The sequence below is a fragment of the Enhydra lutris genome, unplaced genomic scaffold, assembly GCF_002288905.1.
Source record: "Enhydra lutris kenyoni isolate GAN:26980312 unplaced genomic scaffold, ASM228890v2 scaffoldscaffold33, whole genome shotgun sequence".
In the NCBI taxonomy this organism is placed as follows: Eukaryota; Metazoa; Chordata; class Mammalia; order Carnivora; family Mustelidae; genus Enhydra; species Enhydra lutris.
The window spans coordinates 673,148-692,407 of record NW_019154117.1 but is presented as its reverse complement, the minus strand read 5'-3'; the positions used below and the strand labels follow the sequence as shown (position 1 = coordinate 692,407).

The 19,260-nt window shown below is 46.3% G+C and overlaps 1 protein-coding gene across 4 annotated transcripts in view; it reads right to left on the bottom strand.

Annotated features, from left to right (window-relative positions):
• Nucleotides 1-18,947, bottom strand: part of LOC111153554 (AU RNA binding methylglutaconyl-CoA hydratase) — a 294,376-nt gene extending 275,429 nt beyond the window's left edge. For all 4 annotated transcript variants that reach the window (XM_022512639.1, XM_022512641.1, XM_022512640.1 and 1 more), the window contains exons 1-3: nt 18,682-18,947; nt 11,600-11,667; nt 11,390-11,477 (exon numbers count right to left, since the gene is read on the bottom strand). In XM_022512639.1, the coding sequence (XP_022368347.1) occupies nt 11,390-11,477; nt 11,600-11,667; nt 18,682-18,937 (412 nt within the window). In that variant the 5' untranslated portion in view covers nt 18,938-18,947. The remainder of the gene's footprint in view (nt 1-11,389; nt 11,478-11,599; nt 11,668-18,681) is intronic.
• Nucleotides 18,948-19,260: the final 313 nt, after the last annotated feature.

Here is a 19,260-nt window from a genome sequence, read left to right as displayed (position 1 = left end):
AGTCGCACAAGACAAAAGGGCACTTTCGCTGCTGATTAGAGACGCAGTCTCCATGGGCCACGCATCTAGCACCTTCCGTGGAGCCCTACGGAACTCAGCCTGGCTTCTTCAGCTGCAGGCAGAGAGCCCAGGTCCAGGGAAAACACGTGGACCAACAAACAGGAAAAGAAATCGAGTCTGGACGGGGGTGAGCATACCACAGCGGGCAGGCTGGTCTGCCCCCGCTAAAACTGGTCGTTCTTGTTTCCTAAAGCTCTACAAAAATAAATGAGACAGACAGGTAGGTAGACAGATACATGACAAAGACTGTAAGAGGCCCAGAGAGCCTAAACTATCTGGCCCTTTACTGAAACCGTTTGCTGAAGCCTAGTCCAGACGAACTCTGGGTCCCCAGGGAACCCGCAGACAGCAAGCTGTGTGGCTGAGTCTCAACCACCAGAGCAGACGGATAAACACTCAATCTGTTTCTAAGTCTTTTTGTTGTTTTTTTTTTAAAGATTTTATTTATTTATTTGACAGACAGAGATCACAAGTAGGCAGAGAGGCAGGCAGAGAGAGAGGAGGAACAGGCTCCCTGCTGAGCAGAGAGCCCGATGCAGGGCTGGATCCCAGGACCCCGAGATCATGACCCGAGCCGAAGGCAGAGGCTTAACCCACTGAGCCACCCAGGTGCGCCATCTGTTTCTAAGTTTTTAGGCTCTGCCTTTGTAGCCCCTGGAGCTCCACGGGACCTCACCCAGGGTCACAGGCTGAATTACATCCCCTGGGACTTCCCACATGCAGGAGCTCTTCTGGCCTCCAGTGCCCTCCTCGCAGGATAAAGGCAGCAGGGCCTCCCTGGGAGGCCTGGCAAGGGGCCCCGAGAGACAAGAGCCCAGGCCATCCACCTCCGGCCGAGCTGCCCACCTCTGGAGGGGCCCATTCTCTCCTTTGCCCAGAAGAGGCAGCTCTGTTCCTCAGAGACATCCCTGCACTTTAGAAGGTCCCTTTAATAAGGGAGGGTGAGGAGAGAGAATGGGCACAAGTCACTCCTCTTCACCCACGAGCCGCCTACACAAGCAGCGTCTCGAAGTACAAGCTTACGTCAGGTAACCACGACGCTCTGCCGGTGGTACTTCCTCAACCACCAAAACCCTTCCACTCTTCCTCCCGGAACTCTCTGTTCAGAACCTTCAACGGTCCAGGCACCGCTCTGATAAAGGCCCTGCCCCAATTCCAGGGAATTGGCAGATCTGCAGGAGAAGCAGGCTGATCACAAAATCACAAGCAAAAAATAAATTCCGGAACTGAAAAGTGCCAAGAAGCAGCTAAAATAGGAAACTGTGGTGAAGGGTGGGGGGCAGGGCTACAACGACAAGGGAACAGCTAAAGAGATGACATCTATGCAAAGGTCTTTCCGAGCTAAGGGAACACTGAGTCTGAGAGGAGAAATGAGCTCTGGCTAGCAGAGACCAAGGTGGAGAGAACATGAGGGAGGAAGGGGGCAGACGGGGCAGGGGAGGAGAGTAGCCAAACCTTACACACTTGGCGTCTGTCTCCTACAAAGAACGGCCAGCTTCGTGGCATTATCCTCTGGTTTGAGGTCAGAAGTAGAAACGGCAGGCTCCTGAGAGGGTGAGATGCCAGGCCTTCCCCAGCACCTGGAGGCTGTGCACGGGCCCGGGCTCACCACCACTTCCCTGTATGACTAGGACCTTCCCACCTTCCTCTCTCCTCCAGATCCCTGTCCTCCTGCCTTCCATTTACACACCCTTGTCTTTGGGCTGCGCCCACCAGCTAATCCGGGATAATCTCCCCAGCTCCAGATCTCTTATTCATAAGGATGACGTCCCTTGTGTCATATAAGGTCACATAGTTCCAGGTCCGGGGTTCAGGACATGGACAAGTTTGGGGACCACCATTCATCCATCACACACTTTACTTCTGAGATCGGCTGAAGCAGGGGAGTGAGGCGATCCTTCACATCAACCCACTGGGCTACTCTGCTGGGCAGCATGCTAGAGCGGGGCTGGGGTGACGGGGGTAAATCAGTGGATCCCTCCTAATGTGCACCTCCTATTTCTTAAGAAGAAAACAGGATCTATAGAGCATAAAATATTACTTAGGACATTTTTTTTAAGATGTATTTATTTTAGAAATAGAGACAGAGAGCAGGGGGAGAGGGAGAGAGAGATCTCCAACAGACTCCCCATTGAGTGCACAGCCCAACGCAGGGCTCGATCGCAGGACCCTGAGAACTACATGAGCTGAAATCAAGAGCTGGACACTCAACCAACTGAGCCACCCAGGCGCCCCTTACTTAAGAAATACTTTTTTAATGGAAATAGGGTTAGAAATGAATTAGCAACAGCCAATAATTATTACTTTCTCAGAAAGGCCGTGAGTACTCTGAGTTCTTTTTAATGGTATCTCTGGCATGTCCAAATGAAAAAATTAAAATTATTTATAATATTAAAAGCATCTATTAGAAAAGAAAAAAGGTTTAAGATCAATGATCTAAGCTTCCATCTTAAGAATCTAGAAAATAAGGAATAAATAATAAAGCAAACAGAGGAAAGAAAAAAATGAACCAATGAAACCAAAAGCCAGTTCTTTGAAAAGATCAAGAAAAGTAATAAATATTTTACCAGAATTTAAGGAAAAGACCCAAATTATCAATATCAAAAATGGAAGAGATCTCTAAAAATTCAGTCGACATTAAAAAGGTAAGGAAATATTATTAACTTTATGCCAGTAAATTTGAAAACCTAGATGAAACAGATAATTTCCTTAAAAGACACAAATTACCCAAACTTAAGAAGAAGTTGGTAACTCGAATAGCCCTATATCTACAGAAAAGATTAAGTTCACAGTTAAAAATCTTCCCAATGGACCCAGATGGCTTTGTTGGTGAATTTTACCAAACAACTACAGAAGAAATAACAGCAATTCTACACAACCTCTTCAGCAAAACAGAAGAACTCAAAATTGGAACACTTTCTGATTCATCTCATGAGACCAGCAATGCCCTGACACTAAAACCAGACACAGACGTTACAAGACAACTACACTTGAATTTCCCTCATGAACACAGCTGCAAAATTCCTCCACCAAATGTTAACATATCGAATCCAACAACATGTAAAAAGAGTAACACATCATGACCAAGAAGGGTTCATTACAGGAATACAAGGTTGTTTAACAGCTGAAAATCATTTGATAATTGCCATTTTTAAGAGACTCAGGGAAAAAAGATATAATCATCTTAAGAGACACAAAGGGGCACCTGGGTGGCTCAGTGGGTTAAAGCCTCTGCCTTCAGCTCAGGTCATGATCTCAGGGTCCTGGGATCGAGCCCCGCATCGGGCTCTCTGCTCAGCGGGGAGCCTGCTTCCTCCTCTCTCTCTGCCTGCCTCTCTGCCTGCTTGTGATCTCTGTCTGTCAAATAAATAAAATCTTTAAAAAAAAAAAAAAAGACACAAAAGAAAGAAATTTGACAAAATTCAACACCTATTCGTGATTTTAAAAAATCCCCAGCAAACTAGGAATAGAATCTTTTACAACCTAATAAAAACACATTTCTGAGAAAACCACAGTGAATAGTACACTTATTGGTGAAAGCCCGAATGCCTTCCCTCTTCAGCAGAGAGAAGGCTAGCACGGACATTCTCATCAGCTTTATCCGACACTGTAAAGATCCCAACTGATATAATAAGAAACAATAAAGGCCAACATACTAAAAAGGAAGAAGTAAAACTGGGTACAGACGACTACCTACAAAGAAAAATCCCAAGAAATCTACAAAAATAAAAAGATTCCCAGAACTAAAAAGTGAGTTTAATAAGGTAGGATACACAGTCAATATATGAAAATCAATGTCAGCAATAGAAAATCAAAAGTCTAAATTAGAAAATGCCACTTAGAGTAGATCAAAAAACTATGGAATACTTGGGAATAAGTTTAGGAATAAATTTAACTAAATATGTCCAAGATGTATACACAGTAATTGAGACCGAACAGCAGAGACAGCCTGGGTATAACTCACACATACATATATTTTTTAGAAAGTCCTAAGATAATTCAATGGAGGAAAAGTTACTCTTTTCAATAAATGCAGTTAGAAAAATTGGAATATGCATATGTGAAATTTGTTTTAAAAAACCTGCAATATAATACAAAATATATTTGGTCCTTTTCACAGGATCCTGGCATAGGGCTTTCAAAATCCTTGAACTACCCTGCGTGATAGAAGTGTTTTTTATTTTTATTCATAATGAGCCCCTCTCAACCATCCTTAAGTTTATGCTAATGAGATGACTGTTGGGGGGGCCTCTGAGTAGCTTCAGAACAGAGGCTCCTCACCAGGAAGACCGAGGCATGGACAACCTCTGGGGGCAGGATGGGGCCCGAGGCTGAGTTCAATCACCATGTTTTAATCAATCGTGGCTATGTAACAGAACCTCCATAAAAACCCATAAACAATGGGGTTCAAGGAAGCTTTCGGGTTGTTGAACACATGTCTTCACCATCCACCCTACTCTTGCCCTACACATTTTACCTTGTCCTGTTTTCTATCCTTTATGATAAACTACTAATAGTAAGTGAAGCACTTTCCTGAGTCTGGGAGTCAATCCAGCAAATCTTACTCCTCCTGACACCAACTGGGGGCGGGTGGGTAGGGACACAGGGCTCCACACCAATTCTCCAATTATCCACGCCAAAGGGTGTCCAACAACTTAATTCAATCCTGATGCTAACTCCCAAAGTCAGCAAAGACCCTACAGACTAAAGGCTCAGGCCCAGGAGCCTGCTTTCACTTCAGATGCCAGTCACTGGTCCCAGAAGGCACCCAAACTTCTGACTGGCCAGCTATAAAGTCAAGGGCTTCCACAAAGCCCTCATCAGGTTCAAGAATTCATTAGAATGACTCACAGAAGTTGGGAAACACTTTACTTACATTTACCAGTTTATTAAAAGGTTAAGACTCGGGCAGGAACCGCCACGTTGAAGAGATACAGAGAGCAAGGTAAGAGGACAGGGGGACACAGAGCTTCCATGCCCTCTCTGGGCACAGCACCTTCCCAAAACACCAATGTGTTCAAGAACCCAGAAAATCCCCACTGTTTACGGGTTTTGACAGAGCCTGCATTACACAGGCACCAAATCCTTCGGTGACTGAACTCAATCTCCAGCTCCTCTCCCCACCTCAGACTCTGGGGGAGTGGGACTGAAAGTTCTAACCCTTTAATCCCATGACTGAGTCTTCCGGTAACCCGCCCCACCCTAAAGCTATCTAGGTACCCCAGCCTTGACTCAACTCTTTAGTATAAAAAGGCACTCTTCTCACTCAGGGAATTCCCTGGGTTTTAGGTGTTCTGTGCCAGGAATCTGGGGCAAAGACCAAATACATATTTTATTATACTACAATACCTAAATCTACATCTCAATATACAAAAATTAAGTCAGCATGCATCAAAGGTCTAAACGTAAAACATAACAACTAAAAAAATTCTAGAAGACAACACAGTTTGACAAAGTCTGTGCTCTGGAATAAGATAAGAGTTCTTAATTCACAAAGTAAGTACAAACCCCACAAAAGAATATACAAATGGATAAATAAAACTTCAAATAAAAACTTTCATTCTTCAAAATGAACTGTTAATAAAAAGGCTAGTCATAGAATGGGAGAAAATACTCAGGAAACACTCATCAGATGAAAGACCTTGTACCAGGACTATGTAAAGAAGTCTCTAACTCAGTAAGAAGACATCTGATAAAAACATGGGGAAAAGACTGAATAAACAGTTCACCACCAAAAAAAAAAAAAAAAAAAAAAAAAAAAAAAAAAGACCAAAAAGCACCAGAAAAGATGCTCCACTAGACGTTAGACACACGAAAAGCCGCTCAGCACGCAGAATGAACACTGAGCCAACAGCACCCCCGCACCGCGTGTCACCGTGCTCAGTGGCGGAAGCCACCTGCAACCGCGTCCGTTCAACCTGAGTGACCTCCACACCCGACACGGGGCTCGAACTCACCACCGAGAGCTCGAGTCACAAGCTCTTCGGACTGAGCCAGCCAGGCGTCTCAGGAGACGTTTTACAAGAGGAGAAACTGTAGTAAGAGCAAGGGAAGCTGTTTGAGCGGCCAGAGTAGTGGATGGGATTGACTACAAATGAGCACAAGAAAGCTTTTCAGTGATGAGCACGCTCTAGAGATCACTACTGAGATCGTGATCAAAATCTCAACACTCAGCAATTACATACTTAGAATCGGTACGTTTTTTTCCAAGGTGTTATTTTACTAAGTAATCTCTACATCTACCATCGGGCTCAAATTCCCAGCCCTGAGATCAAGAGTGGCGAGCTCCTCACTCTGAGCCGGACGGGCGCCCCATTGGGCGTTTTATTGGTGCGTTTTATTGCAAGAAATTCATACCTTAATAAAATAGATTATTTTAATTCAAAAAAATGATATACAACAAAAGAACCCTATGCTAAACTATTACAAATTTGTGGATATCTGTCCCTTCCCTTTCTTATCAAACTCCGTAAGGGACTAACATTTAAATACATTACTACAACTTAACCTGAGATTCTGAAATAAGACCGAAGAGAGAACTTCACCCGTCAGCAGCCCCCATGTATCTATATCATGACATCTGTCTATCTGAACACTACACACAACATTCAATAAAGCATGTTGACAATTTTAGTGAGTTTTTAGTGAAATCATAATTTACCAGAATTCAAAAGCAGAAGCAAAACTACATTTACTTAAAAAAAAAAAAAAAACCCACACTATTATGTATAATTCAGTGAAACACTCAATTTAGAGTTCTGCATACAAGAATCAATTACCAAGAATTGTTTATAACCTATCTTAGTAATTTCAAAGGAAAAAAATCCTTATTCTCAGTAATTTCTCAAAACTTTCATTTCAAAAATTTGATGGTAAAAACAACACATATGTCCTTTGCGACTTAGTGCTGGAACACTAGAAGAACAAAAGTAAAAAACTAGGGTTACACATCTACATCGACTTCAGTAACCCAGCCAAAGGAACTTTTTCGTAATTTCATTACAGGCAATATGTTCACAATGCAAAACTGCGAAGTGGACTTACTTCAGCTTTCCTGTGTGTGCAGGTGAGTGTGTCCGTGTGTGAGAAACAAGATAAAAGTTTTAAATGAATCAATAACATTGAGACTATGCAGGGAAAACACGCACACGTTTTGGCCAGGGCTTCACGATGAGCTGTGACTACGAAAACGACATGTCTTAGCAGCCCCGGAGAAATACAGGCAGGCCGTGAACCCAGAAGCAGTGTCTGACCTACCAGGAAGACTGCACGTTAGTGATTCCCAACCTGGGGTCATGCCTGGGTGTGGCATGGCATCGGAAAACATCCATGTCCACCCACGATAATTATGATTTCTTTTTCTGTAGCTAGGTATCACTGTTAATTAACAGAAAATTCACTTAAATACAATGCTATACCCAGACTGGCATTTTGACATTACCCATCTTCTCAGTCAACTAGGAGATATAAGTGCATGGAATTCAGAATTTAAGAAGACCTCATACTCCAAAAGATTAGAAATCACAGTGCAGTTAAAAAACAAAACAAAAGAACCCTGCTCTAGGAGTCAAGAGAAGTATTCCAGCTAAGTCATTCCCTTTAACCAGGCCCTTAACCTCACAGGGATTCTGTAAAATAAGAGCATCTAAATGGTTGTATGAGATCTTTTTATTTTAAAGCTTTTCCTCTCACACGTTGTAACAATAATTAAGAAACTCGGTCAATGTCACGATTTTGTTTTCCCAAAATTATTTACTTTGTGTATCACTGGTTTCTATAATTTATTACTAGAAGATAATTATTTCACAGAAAGCGTAGAGACAGGGACAAGAAAGTAACACTCGGACTCCCGGGAGCACACAGACCTCGTCCAGAGGCCTAGCACTGTACACACAGCCCGCTCTCAGCAGCACCTGAATCCCACACCGCCCCACCAGCTCATGCCGTCCTCTCCATCTTCTCACTCCGGAGAGTCCCTTAACGTCTGACTGGGTCAATGTGCATATCTGTGTGCATCTGTATAATGAAATACTGGAAGGATAAAAATAATCTAATAAAAATTTCAACTTTTATTAGGAAAAGAATGAGCAGAAGGGTAGAAGCGGGACTTCTCTATTTGTATACATTTTAGACATTTTGTGTACATTTTGATCACCAATTTTTTAAAAAATAAAATTTGATTTTAAACATTTAAATATAAGTGAAATATGGCTGTCGATTTTAAATAGTACACTTGAAAGGCGAAGTAGGGGGTCACTCAGTCCAACCTTCAACACTCTAGGGATCACTTTAATAGCGCTCCTTCATCTGCTTTCCGGCTTATTAGAAAAAGGATATAAGAACCTTGGGGTGCCTGGGTGGCTCAGTGGGTTAAAGCCTCTGCCTTCAGCTCGGGTCATGATCTCAGGGTCCTGGGATGGAGCCCCACATCGGGCTCTCTGCTCAGCAGGAGCCTGCTTCCTCCTCTCTCTGCCTGCCTCTCTGCCTATTGTGATCTCTGTCTGTCAAATAAATAAATAAAATCTTAAAAAAAAAAAAGAAAAAAAGAAGAAGAAGAATGAACCAAAGTCAAGAGCTGGGGCCGCTATGAGTGAGCAGGAAGGCGGTCTGAGATCGCTGAGAAGCCGCGGAACATCCCAGCACTCCCTGAACCACAGCAGTTCAAAGCCTGATTAAGTTCAGCAACCACACGCCGAGTCCCTGTTTGGGCTGTGTTCCCAGAATACAAAAGATGACTTTTAAAGAAGAACGAAAAGAAGTTCCCGTCCTCAAGAAATCTGAGGCAAGACCACTTTACAGGCTCTAAGTTTCAGGAAACAAATAGGACGCCGCTGGATACAGATGGAGGAGAGGAACTTTACGGGGCGGAAAGGGAAGGGGGATGAGGAGGAACCGGAGGGGCTGGAGGAACCAAAAGAGTAACGAGCAGAGGACGACCCCAGTTTTGAATATGACCACTTCAGAACAGAAATTAAAGCTCTAACTACGTGACAGTCTGCATTCTTCAACAGTAACAACACGAGGCCTGCCTAAACTCAGATTTCTCCGCTGGTCTAAACTATGAAAATTTTAAGTGCTCATTTTCCACTCGACTTAGCGTCAGTGTGCACCTACTAATAATGACAGGCCTCCCCAACTGCCTCTTTCAAATATATGTAAGAAAAGAAAAACCTTCCAGAGAAATTTGAAAGAATGATTCCATTACATATACTGAGTTACTAACATAAATGACTTGCCCCAATTTTACTATAATTCAAACACTGATTTTTTTAACAAAATCCAGTAACAAATCTCCTGAGTTAAAGCATATGGCAGAAGATGGTCCTGATCGTGCGGAAGTTACAAAGCAATGCGACAGAGGAAATAAACCTGATGGAGCCTCGGGAAACAGTGTTCGCGGCCGCTGCGTTCATCTGGGAAAAAGCATGTGGTATATTACTTAATACGTCCCCAAAAAGGCCACCTATAAAAAGGAGTTGTCAACTGATGCAAAGCACCGCAGGCTTTCTCAGGGCACCAATAAGCGGGAGAAGCAAAACACACAGGCAGCAAAGGAACCGGGAAAATAAGAACTCTCCTAGGAGTCGCCCTGTTCCGTCAGCCAGCGGCGAAGCCACGGAAGGCAGGAAGGCCGGTGGGCTCGGGAATGCTGAATTCTGAAACGCTGCTCTGCCTTCACCGGATCCCTGTCACTCCTCAGAGATTCGGGTCCCTGGGCTTTCCTTCAAGGCCCCTGTGCTCTATGTCCTTCTTCCCCACAAGGCCCTGAGCAGCCCTCCAAGGCCATCGGACGTGGGCTGGACTCAGTGGCCTGGAGATGGAGTCTCCTGGTCCTACAGTCACAGATACAAGAATCCTAACTCTAACTCTCTCCGTGTAAGCTCTCCATTCTGTTCAAGCAACAATGGAAATGTACTTAAAGCCCGTGTAAGAACTGCTAAGGGCCATCACTGAGGGCCTCAAGTGCCATACCGGACCGGCCCTAGGCCTCCGACAGCCCCGCCAGGAGGGCGGCCTTCTCTGCCTGCGACTGGGGTGGGGGAAGCAGAGGCTCTACCACAAAAGGCCTTCATCCCACAGCTGAGGAGGATAATCCCACTCTCTCCGATTACCCAACTGGAGTGAAAACTAGTCTTTTCAGGCATGCTACGGTACACTGAAAGCCAAAATACAACTCATCTACACTCAGTGTTTCTTAAATACCACAAAATTCTGCAGTATTTTAAGGTGGAAGCCACAGAGGCTGAACCCTGACTGACTGAGGGCTCTTGAGAAAGAAACTGAAACCTGTCGCCCACAACAAAGACACCCTCCACACTTCCCGTCATTCTCGGCATTATTCTGATTTTACTCTAAAGCTTTAATAGATACTTGTTTAATGAATAAAATACTATGTGCCGTTCCCTCAAATGTCTAATTGCCTGAAGGGGATTATCTCACTTATATTTTTACTGAAAAAAAAAAAAAATGATTATGCTTCAGCCAACTTCTACTTTGATTTGTAAATAACAACGAGACTGTGGGTTATCAGCATTTACCTTCCTCATCTACATTTTTTACTCGTTTTACTATTTTACCAGTTGAAACAGAATCATTCAATCCCATGGCATCGAAACAATTACAAGAGGAAAAGGCAAGACAACTGCATCTTTAGCTTTTGGTAATACAGTACCATCAGGGGGAAAATCCTGATTTTCGCTGCTGTAGATGCCAACTTAAAAATACAGTCTGCAGGGGCACCTGGGTGGCTCAGTGGGTTAAGCCTCTGCCTTCGGCTCAGGTCATGATCTCAGAGTTCTGGGATCGAGCCCCACATCAGGCTCTCTGCTCAGCGGTGAGCCTGCTTCCCCCTCCCTCTCTCTCTCTGTCTGCCTGTCTACTTGTAATCTGTCAGATAAATAAATAAAATCTTAAAAAAAAAAAATACAGTCTGCAGACACATCACATCCTTACGTAGGAGCTACTACAAGCAATGTCAACCCAATGGGGGGGCTACCGCTAGGCAATCAAGGTCTTTTGTGAGCAAGTTCGTACAGAGCACACGGTTCTAGGTAGAAAACTCAACTCTTCCCTCCCAGCTCATCTTTCATAAATATTTTACATGCACTACAAATATTTTAGTGGCTCAAATTATTTTTTCAACTTACGAAACAATCAACAGAAAGTTCTTTAAAACATTTTTTTTTCTCTTGTAAAACAGTAAAAAAACAGACAAAGAAAATGGTGGTAATGGAATTCAAATCACAGAACACTTCATAATGGAAAATGGGCTATCACGGAGGAAAACTTGAACTATAGTTCAACGTCATAATAAAATTTATTTACATACCGGCACAGAATACCCCTGGGACTTCACTCCGGACTATTATGGTCCGCACTTTCTTATCAGATTTTAAAGCATCCACAGCTTTTGAGAGCTAAATAGATAAAGGGAGGGTAAGGAGGGGAAAAAAAAGAAACGAGGAAAAAATCACTTTTCAGATTGATGTCAACATTGTATCTTAATATCAGAAACAAACAGCTTAATCTTTATACTCACCATTTTTACCAGATTTTTACTGAATGAATTTTTGGCATAAGCTCTGTTTATTCCCAGCACCACAATTCCTAGTGAAAAACAAAACAAAACGGCACAGCATCTGAGTTAGTGAGTACCCAGGGTAGAACTCCCACACACACAGCTGGTAACTTGGGACTTGGGAAATCTGCCCCTTTCTTGAGGTTCATGCCAAGAGCTTTGTCCTCATTTTCATGTTTACCCTCCTTTTCAAGGTAAGCAGATTTCAAACAACGTGGTATACGTGATACATCTGTAAACGCAATGTAGTACTCCACACGCACCTCTTTCTTCTATTAGAAAACACCTTTATTAACATCCTGTCACTTGCCCTTTATCTCTTCTTAAGCACCACCAAGGTAATCTGGCACATTTTACTAGATGTACTTATTAGTGAAAATTCTCGATTACAGAATACTATTTAAAATGTGGTTTCATCATCTTCAAGCACATAAAGAAGTAACAGCCAGCAAGGCCTTGTCCCAGGCAAGCCTCGTGGAACCAGCTTTTCCGCAGACGTCAGGAGTTAGTATACCATTCACTCTTTCTGCCATACCACATAATTCTCGGTATTTCCATCCCAAGTTTCTCTGCTGACTCTGTTTGACATATTTAACCTGAAGGCACTTCCATTTAGACTGAGTTCAACAAGTAATTCAAGCTCAATCTCTAAAAGCAAAGTTCATTCTTTCTCCCATGAAGCCCAGTTCTCCCTCCTCACTCCCCTAATTCTATAAGGAACCCACCATCGCATTCTAAGTGCTTCAGTCCAATGATCAATTTTCCAAAAACAATTATGCACAGAATCCACCCTCCTTAAATGCCTTTGTCTCCAAAATATCTGCATACAAAGACCTTGGCATGATATTCAAAGCCCTATATGACCTGTACTTGATCTTGCTTGTCCCATGAGTAAGCACAACTTCTCCCAGTGTAGGGAAATGCCTTCCACCTCCTTGGGGCTGGGGGTGGGTACGATCCTTACTGAACTGAATTAAACTGAAAACAACAAAATGTATGCATGCCTTCTCTATGCAAGAAACTGCAAACCTATTTTCAAAGAGAGTACAGAGATAAACTTCAGCTCACAGAATAAATTTTCAAGAATTCCAAATGACCTCAGCATGGAGAAAATCATGAAGAACTCGTATCTAGGGGTGCCTGAGTGGCTCAGTGGGTTAAGCGTCTGCCTTTGGCTCAGGTCATGATCCCAGGGTCCTGGGATGGAGTCCCACACGGAGCTCCCTGCTCAGCGGGGAGCCTGCTTCTCCCTCTCCCTCTGCTGCTCCCCCTGCTTGTGTGCTCTCCCTCTCTCGCTCGCTCTCACTCTAACTCAAATAAACAAAATCTTTCTAAAAATAAATAAGAATTAAAGAAAGAAAAAGAAGAACCACCACCACCAGCAGCTGTATTTAGAGCAGGCTCTGCATTAACCCCGATAAGGACAGCGCCGTCACTAGCAAAGCACTGGAGAATATGCCAGACGGGCTCCCAGGGCTTCATGAAGCTGAGAGACCCTCACAGCAGCCAAAGAGGAGGCCACTATTTCTATCCCATTGAACAGGCGTCCCCCGAGTGTGCATTCTTAATTTTAAAGATGCTCCTAAAAACACGGTCTCTATTAACCACCCAGCCAAAACACTAATACCTATTTGTTCACAAGAGCAGAGGTCAATGGTATGAAAAACATCTTGGAAGGCATTTGGAAAATGTAAAGAAACATCCTGTAACTGTCACCAGGTGGAATCCAGGGTTTGCAGGCCTGAAGCTTGTAAAATCTAGGGAGCCCTTGTAAGTAAAAGAATACAAAATCACACAGAGAGAACCAGGGACAGAAATAAACATTAAAACAGAATTTTAAAACACTTGAGAACTACTACATTTTCTTTCCAATTATGTATATGACCTACACCCTACCTTCCCTACATCTTTCAATTTTTATATTTATCAATAATTCTGAAAAAATATACCAAACTAATCAAATGGAATTGTAAGGAGCCCCAAGGGGTCAGAATCTTGAAAAAGAAAGATGGAAGTCTTAATTGAAGGACTTAATCAAGACCCTTCCTGATTTCAAAACTTACTATAAAGCTACAGTAAAAACAGTGTGGTACTGGCACAAAGACAGACATACAGATCAATGGAACTGAGAGTCCAGAAATAAACACCTACTCTATGGCCAACTGGTTTTCAAAAAAGATACTGAGACAATTCAGTGCTTAAAAAAAAAAAAAAATAGTCTTTTCAACAAACAGGGGTGGGACAATTGGAGATTAACCATCACAGAAAGAAACTGGACCGACCCCACACACTATATATAAAAATGATCTCAAAATGATCTTAGTCACACTATGAGACCTAAAACTGTAGCTCTCTCACAAGGAAACACATATAAATCTTCATGACCTTGGATTAGGCAACAGAGTCTTAAACATGATAACAAAAGCACAAGCAACAAAAGAAAAAACGTAATTCATTAAAACTGCCCAGTTTAAAAAAAAAAAACCCCTCATACAACAGAAAGTATTTGCAAATCATACATCTGACACAGGGTTAATATCCAGATTATAAAAGAATGTTTACTACCCACTCCATAAGGACAAACGACCAGAATGAAAAATGGGCAGAAGGTTTAAACAGCTTTCTCTAAAGGAGACAGACGAATGGCCATCAAGCACATGAAGTCATGCTCCCCGTCGTTTGCTAGCAGGGCGAGCACGTCAACGCCACCGAGAGTCCCCACCGCAGCCGGCAGGACAGCTGCAAGGAGCACCCAATGGAAACAAGCGTTGGCGAGCAACGGGGGGAACAGGAACCCCTGCGCACTGCTGGTGAAGATGTTAAAATGGCGCAGCTGCGGTGGAAACCACTCTGGTGGGTCTTCCAGAAACTAAACATAAAATCACCCCATGACCACTGATTCTAACCCAAGAGAAATGAACACGTATGTCCAAACTAGTAATTCTAGTGCTCAGCAGCATTACTCATAATATCCGAAAAACAGAAACAAAATGTGGGATAGCCATACAGTGCAATAAAAAATGGGAACAGTGAACAAAATTCTCATCCACAGCATGAGCTCAGGAGATGTTTAAAGCGCTGACCTTTGACAGCAGGGCCTGAAAATGAAAAGCTGGCACCATTCCACCGTGCTTATTTTATTTAATCTCACCGTGTGCATATATGATATTTTTACTTTAGAAATTCTATAAACTTGAATAATTTACTACTGTTACTACAAAATAACATGTAATGCACAAAGTGGTGAAAACCAGGAACAGATTACCTCTAATAAACCACGTACAGACCCAGGTTCTTCAAAATACACCATTAAAAAACTGAAAACCCACAAAATGGTGGGAAATTTTTTTGCAAATCATAGATCTGATAAGGGACTTGCATCCAGAATATATTAAAAAAAACCTCTTACAACTCAACAGTAAAAAGACACACCCAGTTAAAAAAAAAAAAAATGGGCAAAGACTGTGAGAAGACACTTCTGTAAAGAAGATAGATGGCTACATCATTAACCATCAGGAAGTCCGAAACAAAGTCACAAGGAGACACCACCTCTCAGGCAGCGGGAGGACTAGAACCAAAAACACGAATGCGAACAAGCATCGGTCAGGACGCATGGAAACCGGAGCCCCCATACCTCCCTGCAGGGACTGTGAAATGCTGCAGCCGCTCTGGAGAAGTGTGGGAGCGCCTCGAAATGTTCACCATAGAATTATCATGTGACCCAGCAATTCCACTAAATGGAAGTGAAAGGAAACGTCCACAAAAATTCACGTGAATTGTTCACAGTATCCAACAAGTCGAAACGACTAATTGTGTGTGAATGAAGAACAAACAAAGCGCGTCCTGCTCCATCCAAACACGGGCATGTTACCCGACACCAAACGGAAGGAGGTGCTGACACCCGCTACAGCACGGACGGGCCCTGCCGACACACGGTGACTGGAAAACGCCACCGAAGCCCACATCTACGACTCCTTCATGTGCAGCGTCCAACAGCGCCACAGCTACTGCACAGAAAACAGATCCATGGGCCCAACTTTGCGGGGAAGGGAGTGTGAGAATGGGGAGTCATGACTAAAGGAAACTGGGTTTCTGTCCGGACTGATAAAATCCAACTTTGTTCCAAAGCTGGATTGTGGTAATGGCGGCACAACTCTCTCCATATACTAAAATCAATTGTATGTTTTGAATTTTATGGTATGTGATTTATAGATCAACAAAGATTTAAAAATACATACATCTTGGAGCACCTGGGTGGCTCAGTGGGTTAAGCATCTGACTTCAGCTCAGGTCCTCATCCTGGGGTCTTTGGCAGGAGTCTGCTTGTCCCTCTCCTATCCCCTCTCCCCTGCCAGTGCTCTCTCTAGTACACATGCTCTCATATAAATAAATGAAATCTTAAACATATACATACTTTTATGTATATTTTTATAAATATAAATCCCATGCCATAAAATGTATGAAAATACGTTGTTAAAAACATGAGAAAGTAAATAAATAAATAAAGATAAAAACATGAGAAAAATATATGAGAAAAAATATATGAGAAAGAAATCAATCTGCTGAAAACGAAAAGCAGGCGGATGTCGGAAGACCAGCTGGCAGAACCCCAGCGACAGTCCCCTTAGAGACGGTGCTAGCTAGGACCAGAGCAGTGTCAGCAAAGAACTCAGAGGACAGTGGAAAGATTTCAGAGAGAACCGGGAAATCCTGATAATCTGGTTGTAAACTAGAGCAAGGAGTAGGTATCCAGAATGACTTGCATGAAGGCCTCAGATATTTGCTCCGTTTCTGCCAGCAGTTTTGCTAACATGGTTCATAAAGGTGATCTCTGGAATGGGTCACAATTGTGAGTAGAAGCTCGATGACTGGGAGAAGTCTGGGAAGCAGGAGGGAGAAGTCACTGCATTCTGGGAGGTGCCTGCGAAAGGACAAGCAGAAGAGCAGCAAAGGTGGGAGGGAGATTGGAGGCTATACCTGCGTGCAACTGGAGCCACTAGCGGTTTCTAAACGGGCAGAGCGGCCATTCTCGGCCTTAGAAAAGGCAACCCCAGGACAAGTGTGAGCAACCAACCGGGAAGAGTGACTGGTGAACAGGCAGCCTGTGAAGGAGAGACCCGGTGAACCACGGCCGCCACTGCTGCTCGCCAACCCCGAGGAGGTCAGACGACAAAGCAGAAACACCTGCCACAGAACCCGGGTCGGCTAACTGCGTCTCCTCCACACATGAGGGATACGGACCCAGACAACACACGAAGGCCAGTGCATTCTGCACATACTCACTTCCAGCAGCCTCAAGGGGCCCACAGGGTAAACAGCCGTTTGGGGCTCCTCTGACCCGGCCTCTGAGAAAACTCTGGGATTCTCTGACTCCTTGCGAGCTGCTGAGACCCTCTGATTTTGGACTGGCCTCTGCGGGAGCAAAGGCATCAGAGAGACTCCTTTACCTGCAGATTCCTTAACCTCCCGTTTTCCTTCGCACGGCATATTGCTGGTTTGCTAGAAACCAAAGCACTTATGCCAGCCAAGCCGAAGCTGTCATTCGAAGGAAACTGAATCAACTCTGTTGAGAAATCATGACTTCTGAATAGTGGGTTTTCCAATTTCAAGGTGGACTTCCTGAATGGTCTTGTATGCTTTACTTCCTTCTCTTTGATCCAACTTCAGGACTATCCCGACGTTTTGTGAAATTCTACTTGCAATTTGTACTCCTTTCAGTCATGGAGACCAAACTCACAGAACATGGTACCTATTACTCACTGCACCTGCATCTCTTTACCTAAGCGCTGCGGGGACACCTGACTGAAATCCCAGTAAGACCACGCTTACCCTAAAAGGCTTCTAATCACCCCCGTCCCAAATCTACTTTCCGGCTGAATTTTCAACACTCCGCCCGTCACGCCACACTGCAGCACACATGCCCGAGAGGACTTCCCAGAAACACACCCGCTCCAGATCCCACACTGCCCAGGTGAGAGGCACGTGAACGACACAGGAGACAGCTCCGCACCCTGCCCTGGGAGCGTCCGGTGCGAGCGAGGGGGCAGTGCGGACTGGCACCCTCACCTGACGCTCACGAAGCCCCGCGATGTTGGCGCTGATGCGCACCCCCTGAAGTGGAGGCCCAGAGGCCGTCTGCCCAGGAGCCCTCGCTGCTCCGGAACGGCGCTGCCTGGTAGGGAACGCCGGGAAGCCAAACCCTGAGCCGGCCCCCGAATACGCCCACCACGTCCTCCAACCTCCCCAAGCAGAACTGCTGGCGGGTCTCCTGGGGGTGTCACAGCCCCTCGCTCTCACCAAGCTTTCAGGGGACCTTCCTCACCCCGTCAGAAGATGCGTGAAGCCAGCAGTCACCACTGCCTCCCGCACTCCTGCTCGGCGGATGACAGGTGCTCAGTAGCCCCCCGTCCCAGTTAAACGGCAGGTCGTCTGGCCAACTGCTGTCCTACCTGTCCCGACCCCGTGGCAAGCGCAGGGAACTGGGCTCCAGCGCGACCCTCGGGCAGGCGGCGCCCGCCCCCGCAGCCCGCACCCCGCAGAACGGTGCCGCGGGCGCGCCGTCTCCTCCCCCGCAGGCGGCTCAAGGGCACGAACCGCAGCACCCACACGGGCCCCCGGAGCCTGGCGCTGAGGCCCGGCTTCGGGGAGCTGGAGTTCCGTCCCCCACACCAACTAACTTTCTGAAACGCGCCGGGGAGAAGGGGCCGCGGTGCTCACCGCGCGAGTCTCCGAGCGGAGGCGTCTCGCTGCGGCTGCCGAAACCCCACCCAGACCCGGCCCCCGCCGACAGACGGCACGCGATGGGGCAAACACCACACGCGGTCAGCGACCTCGGCCCGACCGGAGACCTCCGTGCGGGCGCCGGGGCCGCTCACAGGCCGCTCCCGACGCTGCCTCGGGCTCCGAAGGCGCCAACCGCGAGCGCGCAGGGCCGGTGGGGGCAGGCGGGGGCTCCGGCCAGGCCGCCCACCGACACGGCCGTCAGCCGCGACCCCTGACCGTGCGACCCCTCCCCCGGGCCCGCGGCTGCCCGCGCCCCTCACCTCGGTTCTCCTCCTCCAGGTAGCGCACCCGCAGCTCGTCCTCCGTCTTCACGTCAGAGCTGTAGCCCCTCCGCGGGGCCGAGCCCCCGGCCGCGGGCGCCCAGCCCCGCGCCCACATCGCAGGCGCGACCCGCGGGCCCCTCAAGAAGCCGGGCAGCCTCCACCCGGGGCCCAGCCGCGCGCAGCAAGCGGCCGCCAAGCGAGCGCGGCCGGCCCGCAAAGTGCCCAAGGCCCCGGGAGCCGCCGCCGCCGCCATCTTGTCTGTTTACGGCGTGGGCCTGCGGCTGCTGCCCCGCCCCCGCCGCGCGACGCCGCCGCGCGCACGCCGCCGGGCACGCCCACTCTCCGCCCCCGGAGCCCGCCTCCGGCGCCGGGCCCCGCCCCAGGCCCCGCCCCTCGCGGCCTCGCCCCTCCCCGGCCCGGGGACGCCGCGCTCCCGCGGCCACTTTCCCCCGCCTCCCCTGCCCGGCGCCGGGGATGAAGCGTCGTCCGGTGGAGGCCGGAGCGGGCAGCGGTCCCAGGCTGTGCGATGGCTATGGGGAGTCTGTCCTGGAAGAACTCCCGCTCTCCCTAGGGTAC